This window comes from Miscanthus floridulus, chromosome 2 (genome assembly GCF_019320115.1).
Source record: "Miscanthus floridulus cultivar M001 chromosome 2, ASM1932011v1, whole genome shotgun sequence".
Classification (NCBI taxonomy): Eukaryota; Viridiplantae; Streptophyta; class Magnoliopsida; order Poales; family Poaceae; genus Miscanthus; species Miscanthus floridulus.
In genome coordinates, this window is record NC_089581.1 from 73,929,422 (window position 1) to 73,952,753 (window position 23,332).

Below are 23,332 nucleotides of genomic sequence, written 5' to 3' on the forward strand. Positions count from 1 at the left end.
CATGAAGATATTCCAATAACACTAGCCAAGCATATATCTTGAAAAGGGCCTATATGTAAAGCAAGGGTGCAATATCCAAGTTTAGGTTGGGGCTCATTTCCATAGGTTGGACCTTGACATCTTCATCATCACTTAATATGCCATGTTTGAGCTCAAACCCATTGCTTAACTGGTGGCAAACACCTGGGGTGTTACTGCCCTCCCCCCTTAAAAGAATCGTGTCCCGAGATTCAAGACGAAAGACTTTTATGGAAGAGAGACATGCTACCAGTTTCCAATATCAGTGATAGCTTTAGGCTATATAGCTTCAAGCATAAGAGAGGCTAATGTGGTCAAGACACTTTCTAATACTTGTCCTTTGTAGTAAGTTTTGTCTAAAGAATTTCCTTCATTGGCCTTCATGAAGTATTGTTACTTTGGGAGGAATCCAAGATAGCAATGTCCTACGTACTTCATCCTCGATGTATGAAGAGCGATACAAACATAGACTAAATATTTGTAGCATCTACTTCCCTAGTGGATACAACACATACCATATGGACTTTGCACTAGATCATAATCTTTTGAAGGATACTCGTTGCAATGGTTCCATGTGTGCAGTTCTCTTTCTCTGATAACAATATTGTATGGTCTGAGTCTGCTGAGTGAGTGGTAACATAATAGCTAACTCTATTGGCTCAATGTTCTCGATGATCATTCCTTAGGGAGCCTTTAGATCCAAGTTGCAATAGTGATCTAGGTTGAATCTGATGCACCTCTTGGGTAAAAACACATATAAGGTACCAAAGGCATGTTAGCATTGGAGAACCATTGACGCAGAAGGATGTTAGCGAGGCTTGGAGGACAACACAAGTTGCATGTAATCACAAAACTAGGGACTAGTTCACTACCAAGCAGGTTGAGTACAATTTGCCTTCGGGGTGCAGTTGCACAGCAAGTTGGGTTGACTTACATCGTAGCGAAACCAACTTTCTTAAACTACATTAGACGTCGAGGCTTCCATTCTTAGGCCAATCAATATCTCAAAAACCATAATCCAAGAATCTATGGTTTGACACCTTTCCAATTACTTTCGAATTGCAAGGGCACAATTTGACTTCTAGAACACCTTGACTACTCACCATAGTTGATACGAGAGGACAAAAGCAAGGCACAAAGGGATGCAAGGAGTCTTCTCTAGGGCATCTAAAGTATTAACAGTCATCACATTGCCAACATGGCCTAAACTACAAACACAACCTACTAATATGAGGGATGCAGTTAGTCAGCAGAGAAATCACAGATTCTGTACCTCTCGGTAATCAGTTCATATCCTGCAAACTACTACTCCATTGTGCATGAATTTTGGTAGGAATATAGATCCATGAGTCTTCTAACTACGCACCAAAATTCAGCTCAAACGGACACTGTTTGACCATCCAACAATTCATCTACTAAAACTGCTCTGTTCTGAAATGGCAGCAAACCGAGCCAACAAGTATCTCTCAAATCCAATGTTTTACTCAACCAATACTCAAACAAACTTGAGGCATCGATGTGTCCTAAGTGAGGAATGAGGTCACCAAAGTTTGGGGCCATTCCAACCATATTTGAGTCACTAATCATTGGCCTGAAGATGCTCGGTTTTGTACCAAAAAAATCTGGGTAGATTTCTCGTTCTTCTCTTTATAACCACGGTAGCTTTCTCGCTGAGGATGGAGGCTAGGATTTTCCTTACATGCCTCTTAGGAAACAACCTCAACCGTTGATTTAGACACCAACTCGACGATGCGCAAGCATTTAACTGGTGGGATGTTTTCGCAGGGCACAAAGCATTATTCCACCTGTAGGGCATTCCTACATAGACAAGGAACCGTTTCTGAATATTCTCTGGCACTTGGTCCAATAGAGCCTTGAACAAATCCGTTGGTGGTACCTAGGGGCACAATGATGCTGATCAAAACTAGGGATATGCTTTCTCTAGTTCTTTACTTAGCTGATACAACATCTTGCACTATATACGTGATTGTCCAAGATGGAATTGACTTGATAGCACATTTGGAGAAGAAGTAGCACTTGCATTGCAGGGCCAGGTCTGTTGTTTCCTTGATCAACATTATTCTGTGAGATCTGGTCTTCATAGTTACCAAATAGTCATTACCTAACTAAAGACTAACTTTCCTACTGGTAACTAATCAATTGTCTCTCAACACTAAAAAGGTTCCAAATCTTCACTCTTGATAATAAAAATTGTGGTCGAAGCATACAGATGGTCGCCATTGAAGTCAGCAGAAAGGGGTCACACCAAAGAAGGTCGGTTCGTCTACGTGATCCTTATGCACCTAAAGATTGAGAACTTGGACATGAACTAATATATACCAGGTGACCTATTACAGCACATAATATTCTGGTCCATTTATCATCCGACTGATAACATGTTCAACCTTAAGTGTGGTGCACCTTTTTGATCCAACAAAAATGACATAAGTTGCTCACTAGATGACCGACGTCATTACAAGGACAGTCACGTCGAGTAGAGTCACTTATCTACCACCTCTTGCAGTCTGTTTATGTTCCTGTTAGTGACCTATTCTTCAAAGGTTAACCGTTGGACGACTTCAAAAGGGAGTCCTATTGCATCTAGTTTGACATATAGATCTCTTGACATGATAAGGAGAGATAACCAAGGAAGAGCTCACATGAAAATAACACATCGGTGTAGTTTTGCAATGGATCATGACTAGAAACCTCGATACTAGCACGTGCCGAGCAGCACAACCTTGTGTGCGCGCCCACAGGAGGCTCTCGGTTTCGTCACGGCACCGTAGATTGCTAATCGTGGCACCATTACTGAACATACAACCCACAAGAAATCTCACGTGGCACAATTTGGGTTGCATAGGAGCAAGCACTAGGAGAAGGAGGGATAGCAAATAATGGTAGCCACAAGGTTAGGAGTCAACAAGCAGGGGATCCAAAGATTAAAACACAGCGCAAGAGAGCATAGCCTAATTGCCGAAGGCAACTAAGCAGGAGACTCTTGCTGAATTTCCATATACGCCTTGTGTCCACCAAGTGATTACCAGATAATGATTAACCTGAGATTTGGTCTTGTCGAGCAGCAACATGAGATCAAGACTGATAAACATCCAAAGACTTGAAAGAGTTGGAGATAAAACAAACGAGATTTGAGGGATAGAGCCAAGGCACTGACTAAGGATTTAGTTGATAAAGCAACGACATGATCTGCGAGGAAAAGTTTCCAAAGCAGGGTAGATAGCGATTAGCGTTGCACCAGATCATCAGTAGAAGAAGGAGCAATGAGATCTAACAAGGATTTTTGAGCAAGGTCCTCCCACACAGGAGCGGAACAACCACAAAACATGCGAGCAAAGAAGGGGGCTAAGCTTGGGTCGAAAGTCAAGCAAAGGCATGGATAAAGGTCTTCGTAGCACAACGTTCAATGGCTAGCAACCACATGTATAGGCTCAGGCTCCTAAGAGAGAACTTAATTGGAGATGACAACCATGAGATTCCCAAAACTTGGATGTTGTTCTAGGATAGCGCTCTTCAACACTCGTATGCTTACCGAGGACAAAAGGGGTGACAGCTATGGCATTACCTAGATAACGTGCATCCACACCTACATCATGGTCTTAAGCAAGCATTTCGAAATACTCAAACTAATTAGCTTAAGCGACTATTACTAAGCACAAAGCTCGCACCTAACAAGTAGTCACCTACAACAACACTGCTACGCATATCATGCAAAACATGGTGGTAAAGTATTGTTATCTTTAAATTCATTTTTACTGAGTAGGTGGATATCTCTACAAAACAAGTTTTACTTACATTTAGCAATTTAGTTTTCAAAGGGGTGAACATTTTGCTAACTATTAACTTGTCATCTATTTCCTTTGGAAGCAAACATACAAGGCAAAGCTAATTACACACTATCTTCAAGCATAGCTATTCAAGCGGCATGGAACAAGGTACCTTGTCTAGCTTCACACAAGGAAGATAGTAGCATCACATTGATCACAAGTTACTTAGTATTAGAACAAGGTGAGGAAAGCATATTTATGCACAAGCACAATTATGATGCATGCTCGTCCTATTCATCCTCACAAAATTGCTAGCCTAAGACGACAATCACGTTCTATGTCGGTGGCATAACACGTACTCTCTCGATATATAGCTAGTCGTCAGCTACATTCTATGCATTCGTAGTTAGCATACCTGCAGGCAAATTCATTGCAGCCCATTCCTACAAGAGATAAATAAGCACACAATGAAAGCAGTAAACTAAGATACTCTCCATATATACATCCCCAGATATATATACTTCGATATCCATAGCTATCCGGCAGATATACCCACAATTAAGTACCTTCATATATACATGTGTGTAACATGTAAATATTCCAGAAACCATAGCTAACTCTCTCCTAGACCGATAGTTAGACGGTCATGCTCTCACAACTTACACTTACCTGGGCGTAGAGGCAATTGATCCATACATTACCATTCAAGTGAATGGCATCCATATAATAGCACACCGTAGGGACGATGAAAATAAAAATTGCAAGAAGTAAACCCCCACAGTTAGTACTTAGATAGCCACCTAATAGTCCTTAACCGGCATAAAAGATGATGTCGCTAGCATAGTTTTGCAAATAAGTTTTGACAAATTTGCCTGTAGCTAAAGTTTTAGTTAAAATAGACTTTTTAAAACCAAAACTTGGCTTTTAAAACTATGTACCTGACAGTATTATGCTTAATCTTGCTCTGATACCAGCTATGACAGAACCGCCCAATTTATACAAGATCAAGTACGGCTGTCCCCGCTTAACACGTTGACACACGCATACTCTCACTTATATAAACCCGGTAGTCCATTGAGTGTCACGCGGGACCTCGGTAAATCAACATCACAACCAAGATCACGTGATTAAGCAAATACACATCACATACGTAGGGTTGCAGCGAAAATAATATTATAAATAGGTTCATAAATAATAGTACAAGTTTGGATTTCAAAATCGATTAGTGAAAACAACATAACTTTCAAATGATTATATTAATATAAGTTCCAAATATGTTGCTAGCATAAGTGACATCCTCAAACAAAAGCATGTAGATGAGAAGTAAATATAGAGTCACCGAGCCCACCAGCGGTTAACCACCATCTTCAGCAGGCCAAAACCTCACCTGCAACATGGTGGGATAAACCCTGAGTACTGGATTGTACTCAGCTAGACTTACCCGTCATAAACCAGAAATAAAATTGACTCTAAGGAGTATGCAAAGCTTTATAAGTGGAGGTAGCTTGACAACATTTTGCATAAAAAGCGATTAACTCAATTATACAATTAAAATTTTGTCATCAAGTTAATTAGAACTATCCATCTCTAGATTAGCAACTATCCTGTGCCAAACATGTGGTATATCTTTTTAGAGCATACAATAGTAACCATAGCAGGTATAGTAATTCTATGTTTATCCGAACCATCACATTCCATAATCCAAATACTACGATGTTGGGACTAGCCAAGTTTCTCACTATCCAAGAGAGACGACGATTCAAATCAATTTCAACCAGCTGGGAATTTATTCCTAACACAAACACAGGCATACCAGATCAACGGTAACCTTAGGTCACCTTTGGTACAACTCAGGTACACATTTCGTGGGTCCATACTGCGCTGCACAATCTGGGACACCAGATGCCAGGACGTTCAGGCCTAGCCTGCCCTTGGGCTTAGTCTGATCGCCCCACGCAAGGAGCGCACAATAGAACGGCGCTTGGCCTGAGTTGAGCTACTCGGCTTCACGGTCGAAACGAGTTATCTGGCCAGCTAAGTGATAGGCATGCATTCAATCTTGTCAGAAGCGCCAACAACGGTATGATCCTTAATCGGCACAGACGGAATCACATGAGTCAACCTACGCATAGACTCCATCTGGCCTTGATTTTCTTTTACCCCATGGTTCTGTTCCACGATAGCAAATATAGACAACCGTGCTCCGATTTCCACCTATATCTCGCAGGTGATAGGAAATCACCCGACTTCAACCGGTCTAAGCATGGCTAATCATATATTCGATTCTAGACCTATACAGGGTTAACGGTGTATATATCTAGACAAGGAATTTATATGCATCAAGTGCTTCCATTCAACTCTTATAACCTGATGCATCAATCATAAGAACTTAAGTAATTATTTGTAAAATACTAGGAGACTTAGAATGCTCTGAGGCTTGCCTGGGATCCAACACAAGTCAGTTCAGTTAGCTTGCACTGACTTGGTGACATCTCTGGTCCTAGCACTTGCTTAGTCCTTCCATCTTCGGGATAGATCCACCAAACCCAATCTTTGAGTTCGGCAAAACATCACATCCTTCACATGGTTCATCTAGCGTACCTAAATGAGATGCAAGATGCATGTGTATGAATGTGATGAATGGTAACACAAGATGCCTCACATAAGCATTCAAGACCAACACAAGATTATGCAAAACATAAACACCAATAGCTATTTAACTAACATCACACAACTAACAATAGAGAGCAAGTACATCAAGCATGACGCAAGTTTAACAAGGTCACAAGTATCATAACTTGACCATCAACAAGGGCATAAGCCACACTTAGCAACACATGGAGTAAACAACCACAACTAGCATATGTCTATTTCTGGACTGGAAACAACAGCTTCATGTTAGGATCATAACTAGAGTTATACAAATTCAATAGCCTTGCAACAAGATATTATGGAAATCTTATAGAATTTTCTACAATTCATCTTTAATTATCTTAGCATGATTCTCAAGTTAACTAAGTCAAATATACCCATTTACATAAACTGGTCCGCAATTGACAGAGAGCAGCCATTTCTGAAACCCAACTTTAAACAGGCATAACTCACAAACCACAAAGGAAAATACCACCAAATTTTAACAGCAGCTAGATACATGAATTATCTACAACTTTCTTATTATCACCAAAAACTCATTCAAATCCTAACTAGATCAAACACTAGCATCTTTCAGATCTACTCTGAATACAATCAAAACTTAACAGAAGAATTAAAAGTCATGTAACTCCTAAACTATGAGGCATATGGTCTTACAATTTGAACACAAGCAAGATTATAAAATTTACTACAACTTTTGTATTCACTATAACCATAGCAAATATCATTTACACCACGAAAATAATTGCACAAGCAAAACTGCCAATGCAGCCCAACAGCAGTGGTACAAAAAACTGATCGAAACTTCATAGAAGCATAACTAGAGTTCTATACCTCGAAAAAACATGAACCATAACTTTTTGAAAAGCTTACAACTTTCTTGTTCTCATATTAAGATGATTCTACAGTTAGAAGGGTCAATTAATCCAATAATTGCATCTCTGTCCAAAACATAGACAGAAACTGACATGCCACTTTAAACAGCTATAAATGGAGTTATTCATGTCCAATAAATGTGGTTCTAGACTTTTTAGAAAGCTTAGAAAATTCTAAACAACTTTGTTGTAAACACCTAAAGCTAATTATACTACTAAGAAGGCCCCAAAATAAGAACAAAGAAACCCTCTCTGGGTTTGGGCAGAAACAGCCAGAGAGATTCAAGCGAGTATAACTCAAAATCTACTTAACCACAAATTATGATATTTAGCTTTTTGAAAAGCTTATTAAAAGTACTACAACTCATGTATTATCATAAAGTCATGATTCATAACTTAACTGAGCCAATTAATTCAAACATGCAGGACTATTCAGAATAGGAGCAAAGCAACACAGGGAATTTGTTATTTTTATAACTCTTAAACCATCAAGCCGAAACTCCTGAAATTTTTACCAGACATCACTAATCACATCAGTAACACTCCATAAAAATTTCACATTTATTTGAGTAAAATAACTGCAGTTATCAAAAAGACAAGACATGACTAGCATTAAGAACCTAACTGCCTAAATCTATTTTTACAGCTAAAACTTTAAACTAAAACACGTAATATTATAGATCTAATTCATAGAAAATTTTGCAAGGATTCCAAAAAGTCCTCATTTACTATTTTACAATTTTTCTACAAATTACTACGAATTTTCAAAGTTCATCATTCAAATCTGTAAAAACAAAAGAAAAGACATGTAAGTCTTGCATCGGGGTCCCTGCAGAAAACATTAATTAAACTACAGCGAAGAGGTCCTCAGGGGCACTATTCAAATGAGTCATGGCTTCGTAGAACGGCCCTTCCCTTATGTCGAATTGTTGCGCGCGGTCCTTGATGGGATTTGGAGCAGAGGATGCACCGGAGCTTGTCGGCGCCAGTCGGAGAAGGCACGTCGTCAGCGTAGGAATGGCGGGGAGAACCAGGGGGTCCACGCGCACCCAAAGGTTGCCGCGGATGGCCGGGAGATGGACCGTGCTTCACTGGCCACGCACGGCGATGGCATGCAGCGGTGGCGGCGGCGGTCCTCTGGCCTCCTGGCCTAGGTTGGCTCAACGAAGGAGTGCGCGAGAACGAGGAGAGGTTGGCAGAGTCAGTGGCGCACACGGGGAAACACGAAGGAGCTTGGGGTAGCAGGGATGTTGCGGCGGCAAGTTCGGCCAGCCGGCCATGGTAGCCCCGACGCTGGGCGCGAGCTGCAAAGCGAGTGGGGAGCGGCAAAGCGAGTGGGGGAAGGCATGGCACAGCTCTGGCGTGTGTTATGGAGGAGCAGGACACAAGGAGGCACGCGGCACTAAGGTGGGACGCGCGTCGGCCATGGCAGAGCGCACTCGGTGCATGGCGGCCACGCAGGCAAACCGTCGAGCACGTGGCGAGCGTCGGTGAGGGCGAGGTGGGGAGCCGATTTGGGCCACTTCCAAGCCGAATCAGACCTTGGGCCAAAAATGAAGTTTGTTCACCTCGGCCTACTCTACATTTTTCATTAAGGCACTCCAGTCATTTGAGCAACATAACAGTGGGTAATTTAATCTCCAAAGTGGCATTGTCAATGCATTGACGACGATTAACAAACTCCAAAATTGAGGGTCATAACAAGGTCAAACGAGTGCCATCCTTTTATATGATCTTCTCCATGAACTTAGCTCCAACTTTTATTTTGGGGTAAACTTGAGATGCTTAGCGAATTTCAGAGAACGCGAGACACCAATGCCGATGTCGATGAATTTCTAGACTTGAATATTTCTAAGTGCTGAAATCAGCAGCAGGTTCCAACTTTGAGCCACTGCTAGACTTAGTTCTGAGCCGATCCATGGTATACTCCAAAAACAAAGTTTCTTCTACATAACATGAGCTTCAACTTTTATTTAATGTCCAACTTTAAAATAGGTGCAAAAGCTATAGTTCTACTTTGACCAAAGTAGGATCACGATAAAGCTTAAATTATCCTTCGTGATCCATTGAAACATTTTCTTGGCATTTGCTCAACATGAACCTTTCATGACTTTTGTTGTAGAGTTCATCTAGAGTCATTTGGGCATGGTTGCAAGATTTGGTTGACGATCGAGAATTCCATTCACTTTATAAAATAATTCAAGTAAGGACATAACTCATCATTTCATGTGACTTCTTGATTCCAAACTTCATGAAACTTTTCCATGGATCAATATAGATGGGTATTGATGTGAGACACATGAAGATATTCCAATAACACCAGCCAAGCATATATCTTGAAAAGGGCCTATATGTAAAGCAAGGGTGCAATATCCAAGTTTAGGTTGGGGCTCATTTACATAGGTTGGACCTTGACATCTTCATCATCACTTAATATGCCATGTTTGAGCTCAAACCCATTGCTTAACTGGTGGCAAACACCTAGGGTCTTATAGTATCCTATGTTATAGAAACTACTAGTTTCTTTCACTAGGACTGCCCTAATGTATGAGTGGGCTGATAGATGGACTATAAATGCCAACATTAGGCTAAATTAGGGCAGTCCCAATGATGTATTTACGGTAGTTTCTATCTTCATTAATTACTTGGACAAGTCAGCATTTTGCTGATGTGGCATGAAAATTAATGAAGAGAGAGAAAAAAAATGAAGAAACCATTTCTTCAGTAAAGAACGAGTTCGACGCTAGCAACGATGCACCTAGAAACTATGAAAACCCCATTGGGAAGAAACGACCAGCGTCGAGCGCCCTACACCCAAATCCCATGCGCCGCCGCCCCCTCGCGCCGATGGCGCGCGTGCTCGCCCTCCCCTCCCTTCCCTGCGCTTCTCCCACCACTGCGACGCCCTTTCCCCCGCGCGCTCGCCTAGATCTCCCCCACGCGCTAACCTGGCCTCAAATAGCCTGGCCTCCAAGACCTAGAATCATCTAGCCCCCAATCTGCAAGCATGAATCTTCTCCGGACGCCATCGTCAAGCTCCAGGCAAGGCAGGGTAGGGGAAGGCAGGACAGGGCAGGGTAGGGGTGCTCCTGCCGCCCTCGCTACCCGATCTGATTCGGTAGTCGGTGCTCCCGTCGCCCCTGATGATGGATCCAGTTCGGCCGCCGGTAATCCCTCTCGCGTGACTGTAGCAGCATCTCCACCACTTCCAAGCCTTCAAGCAGCTGGATTTCCAACGCGGTGGACAAATTTCTCTCCGATGGGCTCCAATGAAGGGTATGTGTTCTTATTAGTTTTAGTGTTCCAATTTTGATCGAGGCAATTGTGCTGGTTCATACTGTTACTACAAGTATTTATGGTAGAAAATGCTTTTTCTATATGATCCGATGAATGATCATTGAACATCTCTTTTTATTTTTTTAGGATGTACCCACCAGGTGGGTTTACCAATTTTTTCCAGTCAAATGGTAGTCTAGAGAAGTTCCATTTAGTTGGAAATACAACAAGTAGAACTACAATTTCTCCAACTGCTCCAAGTTTGAAAAGAACCCTAGAAAGCAATGCACAAGACAAAGAAACAATCAATATTGATGCGGATGAAACCAACGACATAATATTGGTTATTACTTAGCAGACGGCATATATCCAGAGTGGCCTGTTTTCGTGAAGTCTGTACGTAAACCACAATCTGATAAACATAAACTTTTTGCTGAGAAGCAAGTAAGGGCAAGGAAGGATGTTGAATGCGCCTTTGGCATTTTATAGTCTCGCTTTTGTATTTTGCGTCGACCAGCTCGTCTATATGACCAAGGAGATCTAGAGAATATCATGCTTGCTTGTATAATTCTCCACAACATGATAATTGAAGATGAGAAGGATATAAAGTAGGTTCCAATTGATTTGAATGAGGAAGCCAGCACATATACTGTTCAAGAAGCTACAATCTCTCATGGAGAAAACCCTAAGATGGAAGATGTACTTAACAGAAATACTACCTTACATGATCGCCAAGCGTATAGACAACTTCAATCTGATTTGATTGATCATATTTGACAAAAGTTTGGGAATACATATAGGCAAAATAATTAGGTACATATCTCCAATCTGATTTGGTTTAGTGTGCAAATATAGCTAAGTCATCCTAGTATGTTTGTTTACAAAGAACAGATTAGTTTTTTTAAAAAACACATGTGCCAGTTCAACCTTTCCAATTGCACTAAGTAATGTTTTTCATCTAATCACTATTTCTTTCCTTGTAGATGATGGTTTCTGAAGATTTGGAGTCCATTGCGACCTGATGGATTTTGGAGTGCATGTGCAACCTACCTGATATGGATGTGGCACCTTATTATTTTATTTTGCATATGATGAACTTCAGTACTTCCGTACGAACTATGTATGTTACATGTTATCTTTATCTCTGGATTGCTATTATTAATTAATGTATGGTTTTCGAGACTGAAATCTGGGTTGCAGTATGGTGATATTTGGTTCTGGAAAGTGATGGAATGTAGAAATATGATTTATGTTTGCCGGCTGTGTTGATTTGCTGGCAGCTATCGACCAATTTTGTTTCTTTGTCATTGTGTATTGTCAACGGAACACATGTGGGCTGTAAAAATAGTTGTCACAATTGATCTATCTGTTTTTGGTGCTGCATTTAATTTACTCTTTGTATGAATGATGTTATAGAAATCATAGGTTAGAAAGCAGTACTTTTTTGATGCGGTATCCTATGTTATAGAAACTACTAGTTTTTTATTGGAACTGCCCTTATTAGCCATTGTCTTAATAAAGACGAGCAGTTGCATCACGCTAGTATTTAATAGGGCCATTGATGATCATTTCATGTTTAGGGCAGTCCCAATGAAAGAAACTAGTAGTTTTTATAACATAGGATATCGCACAAAAAAAGTACTGCTTTCCAACCCATGGTTTCTATGAGTAATAATTATTTTCTCTTTCTCTCTCCCAACTCTATCTTTTCCTCCAATGGGAGTGCGACACGAGCTCCCTAGAAACTGATGGTTTCTCCCTAATGGCGATTTCATGGTTTCTTGGTGCATTGGGTCAAGAGTAGACCTGGTTTCTTTATGAAGAAACCATTTCTATGATTTTTGCTCTCTTTCTTCATTAATTACGTTACCATGTCAGCATTTTGCCTACGTGGCAAGTCATTTAATGAGGATAGAAACCATCATCAATGCACCATTGAGACTGCCCTTATACTACAATGTTAAAGTTAATTTTGCCTCCACAAGAATCAATGCGAAGGTCATGTGGGATGAAAATCAAGTCTTGTAATTAGGTGAGATAATTCTATGAGAAATACTCCCTCAGTCTATCCATGAATGTAGAACTCATTTAGAAGATGCCCTTGGTCCAATTGCCTTGTCAAAGAGGTGCATATGGTCTGCAAATGCGTCTTTTGGTTGGAACCTTATTGCGACACAGGGAGGCGTCTAGACCTAGGCGTATGAAATCGATGGCCTTGTACCACGTCTCATTCTCTAGTAGAACTCTAATGATGTGTCTTTAATCAAATAGTAGCATGGAGTCAGTAGTTTTACCAGGTAATTGATCTAGGTAATTGATCTAAGCCTTGAACCAAACAACCCAATCATGCAAGGTGTATTTTGTTTGGAGCATTCCGAAAATTACAATTTTTTGCCACAAATATTATATTACTAAATAGATTAATATTCAAAACACTCGTAAGAAAATATTTCCACTGTACTAAAATTCTATGAGAAATACTCCCTCTCTGAATGTATCTAGACAAGTGCTTTGTCTATGTACATGGCCAGAAGTTAGTTTACTTCAGGACGGTGAAAACGATGGAAGAGAAGTCAATAGTCATAACCTACTTTTGGTTACTTTGTCATTCTAAAGTACTCTCTCTCTCTCTGTTTTTTTGTTGGACGCTTGGCCACTAAAATTTCGAAATCCAACCAAGTTTCGATCGGCGCGGTTAGGATTTCCATGGGAGTACTGTAGTATGATACTATTTCGACTAAAAATTTACTATCATTTACGACAAGTCATGATCAAATAAACAGGAAGAATGTTGGTTGGGTTTGTACCGAGACCACTGGAGTAAAAAGCGGATTCATATTCATACGGAGATCCTCGTGAACTGTGCGGTCAATACCAGAGACAGTCAGACAGACAATGGCAACGGAAGATTACGTTAAAAAAAAGACAACGGCAACGGAAGACGACGAGGCAAGGCTTTCAGTCCGCCCGTAGTTAGCTTTTCAGGATTAAAATATGGTCCATTTGTCTCTCTCACAGCCCCGTTCACTGGTCTTAAACTTGACTGAAACTGGCTGAAAAATACTATTTCGGCTGAATTGTTAGGAAAAAAACACTGTTTCGGCTAAAAAAAGAAGCCGAACAAGTCGAATATGGGGTAAACCGAACAGGGCCATAGAGTTTTAGCCTGTTCGTTTGACTGTGGCTTGTCATAAACGATCGTAAATTTTCAGCCGGAACAGTATTTTTCTCTCACACAAACCAGTCAGCAGTACTTCTTCACGAACCGGCAACTATACGAACCAGCCAACCGAACAGCCTGTTTATCGGTTCTTGTGTCTAAGCCGGCTGTAAGCTTAGAGCAAGGCTAATAATATAGCAGACTGCTGACTATATAAAAACTTACCGTCAATTTATTAGCCTACTCATATAATAGTTAGCCGGCTTACAGTCCACTTGTCTGTCTCACAGAATTTTTTTATTTTTATGCATAAGCAAGTTGTAAGCTTACAGTCTACTTTTGTTCTTTCTCCTCCACATCAGACATATAACCCACTTATTGCTCCTTATTATACTTGCTCTTATAGCCTATTTCTCTTCTCTCTTCTCTACTCTCATCTCCACATCAGTATTAAGTCTGTTATTACAGTACGAGTTCAGTATTTGGTGATGCAGTACCCAAAAAGATTTGTAAAAATCGCATCATTTACTTCCGAGATTTAGCACTCGTGAAGTCCTTTACGAGGAGAGGCCGGCGGCTGGAAGCCTAGAACGACCCTCTGTTCTCACTCAAATGCTAGTCGGGAGAATCAGGGTACTGCATTTTTTTTTAGTTATTACTCTATTTGATGTGACTCGTAACGGTTCCAGCTTCCTTGAGTCTGATCGTTTGGTCGTAAATGATCGTAAATTTTCAGCTAGAATAGTATTTTTCTCTCAAACTAAACCAGTCAGCAATAATAATCTACAATCGTATACGATCGTTTCAGCCCCAGCCGAACATGTTGCTTCCCTCCAAGAACTATAGCAAGAACGAAATTTTTTTTCTCTCTCCAACCCAAAATAAGTTAGCAACAGAATGAATTGGTGAAGCCAGCTTGGAGGGCTTTATCGACTTTTGGTACATACAGAACAGTACCATACGCAGATACGCTACATTACAGAATCTGGAGCAACGGTAAACCCCTGCAAAGAGATCATCCATAAGCCTAACTGAAACCAGTAGGATGCGCATCCAAATCCAAGGAAGAAAAATAAGAGCCATCCATCCATGGATGTTGCCATCCTCGCGTAATAATGCAATATGCCTCCATTATTATTATTATACTAATTGACAGGTTATGCAATCAATCATACTCCCTAGTACAGGGAGGGAACAATCAGTGAGGAAAGCTTCCACTCAAGCAATTGCTTGCCACAAAACATGCCAAGATGCCCCGAGGGCGAGAGGTAGCAGTAGTAGAGAGAAACGAATGCTTGGCAGGAGTTGAATAGTAGTTATGCCTCCTTGCACGAGCCACCTCAAATCTCTACGGAGTACCACTGATAATACACTCTCTACGGCTATTTCAGAACTTGTCCTCCACAGTCATGATCTCTCCTGTATGTAAAAAAAAAAAAAAAAAAAAACTACACCCAGAAACAGCCCACCTTTGACATGAAAGGACGAGACTCTGGCATCTAGTTTCCCCTCCGCCTTCTATTTTCGTTGCTTTTTACCGTGAGAGATGAGAGAAGAAGAAAAAAGAAAAAGAAACCAAACGTCGCCGCGGTGGGGAGAGGATGAGGTTGCGGCGCCGGCCGGATCTGAGGACGCCCCCGCTCCTACGGTTATGGCAGACGAGACCGCGGCACCGGCCAAGGTGAGTTCTGTCCCGCCTCCTGTGGCTGCCTGCCTTTGCCAGCCCCGCGCGGGTTGGCAGCGAGGAGAGGCCGGGCTGGCCACGAGCGGATGCCGTGCGGGCCATGGCGTGGAGGCTACCGGCCGCAGGGGCTTGGAAGTCGGAAGCCACGCGTGGCCACGGTGCGGAGCCGCCAGTCGCCTAGCTACCGGTGCAGAGGCCGCGCGCGGCCACAGCGCGGAGCCGCCAGCCGCCTGAACGCCGGCACAGAGGCCGCTCGGGGAGATGGATCCATCACTGCCATGTCCTGTAGAGGTAGCCACCAGGAGGATGGGTCGTTGTTTAAGGACGCCCCTGCCCTCCTTCATCCCCAGTGCTTCCTAGCAGTCGAGCCCCTCGAAACCATAGCCCAAATCCTCCAATTTGTTTGGCTGCCTCCAATCCATATTGGTATTTTCTTTCTCTCTGCTTGTTGATTTTATTTTATTTTGGATCCAAAAATTTGATGGATGTTGCCTTGCTTATGAAGTGAGATGATCAAAAGAGAACAATCTGAGATGGGGAATAGCTGTTCAAGATGGACATACAGGGAGGACGACGGGGGAGACAAGGCAGTTAGAGGAAGAGCGTCATCTCCACCGTGTTCAGGGAGGTAGGCATTAACTGGTCTGGTATGGTGGTATTTATTCTGAGTTTCTGAGTGATACGTCAAATAAGGGATGAATATCGTCTGCACTGTATTTCACTATTTCCCTAATTTCTTTGTTCTACTGATGTTATTGTTCTATATGTTAACCACTGCACTTATACCTAAAAATCACAAAATGAGCAGTTCGACAAAATTTTTAGTGATAGCAGAGTTCGAATTATTTTTCATATGATTATAGTAGTCTGCTTAGTTTTAGTGAAGCTCTGTACTCTATGGTTGAAATGGTTTCTTTTGGGCTATAATCATTAATATATTTGAATATTGAATTATGATGCACTGGAGAGCTGTAAATAACTTCCTTACCTTTCTATTGTGTGCCTAAACATTAAACTCAGATGAACTACAAATTTCTGAATGTTAGTCTGTTTCAAGTAGCAGGAAACTGCATATCTCCATAGGCACATATATTTCTGGAGTACTGGCTTATTGCTGCACTGACCGGAAGTTCATGTTCAGAACCATTGTCATGCGGCAGTTTCTCTCTACCCATTACCTGTTTGTGCTAGCATCGTGCCCCTTCACTGCAAGCTTGCTCTCATGTTACCTTCATTTGCCTCACGGAGGTAGATTGATCGATATTCTCTGACAACTGCTATCGTTCTGGTTCAAATACATTGAATTAATTTAGGTTCTGCACTCTGGAATTGGTCAGAGGTATGGTGCCTATTTTGACTGTTTTCATGATAAAGACAACCTGAAGCATGGAGGCCATTGAATTGCCACTGCCCTTGTGTGCTTGTCTAGATGCTATTTTCTTTTTTCGGACATTTTTTATATATCTAGGTTGTCTAACTAGATTTTTTCTGAGTGAAACTTTGTTTCGGCTATAGATACCACAATGTCAATGTCATTTGTTTGTGAATCTATGTTGTGCAAACCATTTGACTGACATTCAACAGTCTAAGCATGGCTTTTTCATGACCCAATGCCTACCTGATTTATCAACTTTTGGAGCTCGGAGGGGATTGAACATGTCCTTTTTTTGTCTTCATATCATGGAAGAGTCACCAAAGTTTAGGAGAAACCAACTGTGACAGATTCATGTTAGTTTAATTTTTTATGGCCTGGATTCAACCATCATCCGTCCCCTCCTTTTTAATTTGAAGATGCATCAGTGCCCATTGTGAGTAACTATATAAGCAGGCATATTTATGATTCAAGAGGAGTAATTCCTATCGCAATGAACCTGTATTTCCATGCACACTTGTTTTCTAGATTTTTTAGATTGATTCAAGTTCCTGAAATTTTTTTTCTGCATGTTGCAGCTGCTAGCTGATGGAGCGAAAGCCAAGCTGAACTGTTGAAGCATGAAAATCAATTACCTGTTTGTGCCAGCATCGTGCCCCTTCACTGCAAGCTTGCTCTCATGTTACCATCATTTGCCTCACGGAGGTAGATTGATCGATATTCTCTGACAACTGCCATCTTTCTGGTTCAAATACATTGAATTAATTTAGGTTCTGCACTCTGGAATTGGTCAGAGGTATGATGCCCATTTTGACTGTTTTCTTGATAAAGACAACCTGAAGCATGGAGGCCACTGAATTGCCACTGCCCTTGTGTGCTTGTCTAGATGCTATTTTCTTTTTTCGGACATTTTTTATTTATCTAGGTTGTCTAACTAGATTTTTTTTCTGATTAAGACTTGTTTCGGCTATAGATACCACAATGTCAATGTCATTTGTTTGTGAATCTATGTTTTGCAAACCATTTGCTTGACATTCAACAATCTAAGCATGGCTTTTTATGACCCAATGCCTACATGATTTATCAACTTTTGGAGCTCGGAGGGGATTGAACATGTCCTTTTTTTGTCTTCATATCATGGAAGAGTCACCAAAGTTTAGGAGAAACCAACTGTGACAGATTCATGTTAGTTTAATTTTTTATGGCCTGGATTCAACCATCATCCGTCCCCTCCTTTTTAATTTGAAGATGTATCAGTGCCCATTGTGAGTAACTATATAAGCAGGCATATTTATGATTCAAGAGGAGTAATTCCTATCGCAATGAACCTGTATTTCCATGCACACTTGTTTTCTAGATTTTTTAGATTGATTCAAGTTCCTGAATTTTTTTTTCTGCATGTTGCAGCTGCTAGCTGATGGAGCGAAAGCCAAGCTGAACTGTTGAAGCATGAAAATCAATTACCTGTTTGTGCCAGCATCGTGCCCCTTCACTGCAAGCTTGCTCTCATGTTACCATCATTTGCCTCATGGAGGTAGATTGATCGATATTCTCTGACAACTGCCATCTTTCTGGTTCAAATACATTGAATTAATTTAGGTTCTGCACTCTGGAATTGGTCAGAGGTATGATGCCCATTTTGACTGTTTTCTTGATAAAGACAACCTGAAGCATGGAGGCCACTGAATTGCCACTGCCCTTGTGTGCTTGTCTAGATGCTATTTTCTTTTTTCGGACATTTTTTATTTATCTAGGTTGTCTAACTAGATTTTTTTTCTGATTAAGACTTGTTTCGGCTATAGATACCACAATGTCAATGTCATTTGTTTGTGAATCTATGTTTTGCAAACCATTTGCTTGACATTCAACAATCTAAGCATGGCTTTTTATGACCCAATGCCTACATGATTTATCAACTTTTGGAGCTCGGAGGGGATTGAACATGTCCTTTTTTTGTCTTCATATCATGGAAGAGTCACCAAAGTTTAGGAGAAACCAACTGTGACAGATTCATGTTAGTTTAATTTTTTATGGCCTGGATTCAACCATCATCCGCCCCCTCCTTTTTAATTTGACGATGCATCAGTGCCCATTGTGAGTAACTATATAAGCAGGCATATTTATGATTCAAGAGGAGTAATTCCTACTGCTATGAACCTGTATTTCAATGCACACTTGTTTTCTAGATTTTTTAGATTGATTCAAGTTCTTGATTTTTTTTTTCTGCATGTTGCAGCTGCTAGCCGATGGAGCGAAAGCCAAGCTAAACTGCTGAAGCATGAAAAGCAAGTCCATTTTTTTACAAGAAAAAGCAAGTCCATTGGCTTAGAGGTAAGGACTAAAAATAATTCAAGTAAATTTTCTCTTGTTCATCAGGGACTATTCAGTTATCAATTATTTTAAAAGTCTTTTAAGCGTTGTTCAGAACGAAACTCCATTTAAGCCAAGATCGTATTCAATTTCTATGCAGGCTTACAGATGAATGAGGAAACATGCTACATATGTTTGATACTTTCTCCTACAAATACATTCTAGATATGGAGTAATATGGATGGTGCCAGAGTGCAAGATCCTATTAGTATTGTTTTTGGGAAACATCAAATATTTGATTTGTAGTATATGTCCTATGCAGGGCTTGCTCTTTGGTAAATAAACTTATGAATCCAATTTGGCTTTAATGTACTTGCAATACATATAAAATGCTACTACTGTTGCTGTCCTTTATAATCTTTGTGATTTTCCATGGCTGCAGAATTTTGATGGGTTTAGTCATGAATTTGTTGTTATATGATTGTGATAGGGCTTGATGCCCTACGGGAGTTGCTGCGTAGGTTATAGAGGTGAAAGAGGGGAGGCCGTGGTCTGTACTCGATGCCGGCAAGGGGCCATGGCGGCGAGAGAGTGCGGTAGCTGTTGTTGTTGCTGCAGCCCTAGAGCTCACGTGAGGGAGAGAGGGCAGGGCTGGCTGGCTCCCAAGTGAAGCCAACAACTTAATTGTTACTTCTGCTTAATTCCAATCATCCCATATTACAAGTATTTATTCTTTCATATAGATGCTATAATTAAGGGACTATATCTATAAGAAAATACCAAATAAACGATAAATTGGGCCTCTAAGCTCCTTAACAGAGCCGACCCCCTAGCCACTATTGGGCCTGCGTCTGGCATAGGGGATGTCGGTCATAACATCTCCTCACCTACGCAAATAGCTCGTCCTCAAGCTGGAAGTCGGGGTAGACGTCGTGAAGATGCTGGAGAGGCTCCCATGTTGCGTCCTCCGTTGGCAGGCCACGCCATTTGACAAGCATGTGCCACACATCTTGCCGAAGTTGTGCACGAAGGGCGCGCTCCGGAGCTGGCAACAGCCAGCCATCCGATGTCGGCGGTAGAGGAGCAGGAGCCGCTAGGGGATCACCTTTGTGGGCCTTCAACAGCCCCACATAGAAGACATCATGCAGACGGGCGCCCTCCGGAAGCTAGAGGCGGTACGCCACCTGGTTGATGCGCTCCCGCACTTGGAACGGACCGGTGTAGCGAGGGCCAAGCTTCCCTTTGGCGCGGGGCTCGAGGGACTGGGCAGCGTGGTGGAGCAGGTGCAACCATACCCAATCCCCGACGACAAACTCCCGGTCGCGGTGGGACATGTCGTAGTATTTCTTGGACGATTGCTGTGCTTGGAGAAGCCTTTCCTAAATCTCCGCGAGCACCTCGTCGCGCTCCCGAAGAAGGCCGTCCACCGTGTCCGTTCTGGTTGACCCGGCCGTGTAGGACAAGATGGCCGAGGGTGGCCGGCTGTAGACCACCTCAAAAAGTGTGGCGCACAATGTCGTGTGGAAGGAGGTATTGTAGCAGTACTTCGCCCAGGGCAGCCAGTCCACCCATGCTTGCGGCCGGTCACCTGTGACACACCGAAGATACATTGCGATGACCTTATTGACCACCTCAGACTGACCGTCTGTCTACGGGTGGAAGGCCGTGCTCATGCGGAGCGTGACTCTGGCCATCTTGAAGAGGTCACGCCACACATGACCAGTGAAAACCGGGTCCCTGTCGCTGACGATGGAAGAAGGGAACCCATGCAAACGAACAATGCCGTTGAAGAATGCACGTGCAACCAAAGCGGCGGAGTATGAATGGCCGAGGGCGATGAAGTGCACATACTTGGAGAATCTGTTGACCACCGTGAGAATGATAGATTTACCGCCGACCTTGGGCAGGCCCTTGATAAAATCCATTGAGATGTCTGCCCAAACCTAGGACGAGACGTCGAGGGGTTGCAATAATCCGGCGGGCTGCAGGGACTCCGTCTTGTTCCGCTGACACACGGTGCACGCTCGCACGAAGTCTTTGACAAGAGCGCGGTCGCCAGGGATGTAGAAGTCCGAGCGCAGGCGATAGAGCGTCTTCTGGACTCCCTCGTGTCCTGCCGAGTGAGCCAGGAGAAGCACTTGATGGCGCAGGTCATCATAAGCTGGCACGAATATGCGAGCACCGTGGAGTAGAAGACCATCGTCGACGCGCCAAGGTACGACCAGCGCGCCTTCCTGGAAGTGCTGAAGGAGAAGCTAAGCGTCCCCGGCTGCTGCTGTAGCTGCGCGGATGTCGTCGAGGAGGGCGAATGTCGGCATGGACAGCAAGTGCACAGCCACCCCTAAAGCAGCATCGTCCTCGATGTCGCGGCGGGATAGAGCATCTGCCACAGTGTTAAGCCATCCAAGGTGATATTCCACGGCGAAGTCGAACCCAAACAACTTACTGATCCATTGGTGCTACGGCACGGTGGAGAGGCGTTGGTCTAGCAAGAACTTGAGGCTATAATGATCCGTGCGGACCAAAAAGTGACGCCCCCATAGGTATGGCTGCCAGTGGCGGACGGCCTGGACGAGCCCGATCAACTCACGTTCATAAGCCGCGAGCTTGAGACGACGTGCAGCGAACGGCCGGCTAAAGAAGGCGAGCGGTCCGTCGGCCTGGTAGAGAACCACGCCAAACCTAGCGCCGGACGCATCACAGTCCATGGTGAATTGCTTTGCGAAGTCGGGCATCTGGAGTACAGGGTCTGTAGACAGAGCCCGCTTGAGCGCCTGGAATGCCGTATCTGCCTCATTGGACCAAGCAAACGCATCCTTGCGCAGGAGGCGAGTCAGTGGGGCTACGATGACACCGAAGTCATGGATGTACTTCCGATAGTAGCCGGCGAGTCCTAGGAAGCTGCACAGGCCACAAGCGGACCGAGGGGTCAGCCACAATGCCACAACGGCCACCTTGTCGGCGTCCATGGCGACACCACCCACTGAAATCACATGGCCGAGGTACGCCACCGAGGAGGCCCCAAATGAGCATTTGGAGCGCTTGAGGTGGAGCCTGTGCGCTCGTAACACGTCGAGGACGATGCTGATGTGCTGCAAGTGCTCTGCCCACGAAGAGCTAAAAATGAGGATGTCGTCGAAGAACACTAGCATGAACCTACGGAGGAAGGGGCAAAGCATGTCGTTCATCAGGGCCTAGAACGTTGCCGGAGCGTTGGAGAGGCCGAATGGCATCACCAGAAACTCGAAGTGCCTATGGTGTGTGCGGAACACTATTTTGGCGACATCGTTAGGATGCATCCGCACCTGATGGTAGCCCGAGCGCAAGTCGAGCTTGGTGAAAAACCTAGCGCCATGCAGTTCGTCGAGCAGCTCATCAGCCACCGGGATCGGGAACTTGTCTTTAGATGTCTTGGCATTGAGAGCACGGTAGTTGATGCAGAAACGCCAGGAGTTATCCGCCTTGCGCACCAACAGCACGGGGGTGGAGAACGGGGACGTGCTCGGTCTGATGATGCCTTGGGCGAGCATGGCTGCACATTGTCGTTCTAGCTCGTCCTTCTGTAGCTGGGGGTAGCGGTAGGGATGAACCACGACTGGTGCTGTGCCTGAAAGCAGGTGGATGCGGTGATCATATGGCCATGCCGGTGGTAGCCCCTGTGGTTCGTCGAAGATCGGCCCGAACTGGTGGAGGAGGCGGTCCAACAGGGGCTGTGATGGGGCAGCCGTGATCGCCCTCGTGGCTAGCTCTCGAATGTCGTCGTAGGGAGAGCCAATGCCCTTCCATAGAATACGTCGGCCATCGTGGGTGAATGCCATGCACAGATCCTCGAAGTCCTAGAGAATAGGACCCAAGGTGCAAAAGTACTCGACGCCGAGGATGAGATCGAACTGCTCGAGATTGATGCCAAAGCAGCTGATGGTAAACTCCTCCCCGCCAATGGTGAGAGCGACGTCACGGGTGACCCCTTCGCAGGGTACACGGTCCCCGTTAGCCACCAACACCCGCATGGAAGGATGGGGCGCGGTGGAGAGTTGTAGGCGGCGCATGAGGTCGGCGTTGATGAAGCTATGCGTCGAGCCTGAGTTGAGGAGCGCCATGAGATGATGGCCATGAACATGGACTGGGAGGAGCATGGCATTCTCAGTCCGGATGCCAGCGATGGCATACAGGGAGACGGTGGGCTGGGCTGTAGGCTCC

General features: G+C 43.5%; 1 protein-coding gene and 1 long non-coding RNA gene across 3 annotated transcripts; one reads left to right on the forward strand and one right to left on the reverse strand.

Annotated features, from left to right (window-relative positions):
* Positions 1 to 15,045: 15,045 nt before the first annotated feature.
* LOC136526162 (uncharacterized) lies at positions 15,046 to 19,565 on the forward strand. Of its 2 annotated transcripts, XR_010776530.1 has the most exons (7): positions 15,047 to 15,876; positions 15,956 to 16,082; positions 16,511 to 17,258; positions 17,401 to 17,527; positions 18,230 to 18,356; positions 19,059 to 19,153; positions 19,293 to 19,565. It is a non-coding gene; the product is annotated as an uncharacterized lncRNA (long non-coding RNA). The 2 variants fall into 2 exon arrangements; XR_010776531.1 differs by having other exon boundaries at positions 15,046 to 15,876; positions 15,956 to 16,078; positions 16,514 to 17,527.
* A 2,026-nt stretch (positions 19,566 to 21,591) lies between these two features.
* Positions 21,592 to 22,320, reverse strand: LOC136536722 (uncharacterized mitochondrial protein AtMg00860-like). Its single transcript, XM_066528921.1, has one exon. It carries the CDS (start codon positions 22,318 to 22,320, stop codon positions 21,592 to 21,594), a length of 729 nt encoding a protein of 242 aa, XP_066385018.1.
* Positions 22,321 to 23,332: the final 1,012 nt, after the last annotated feature.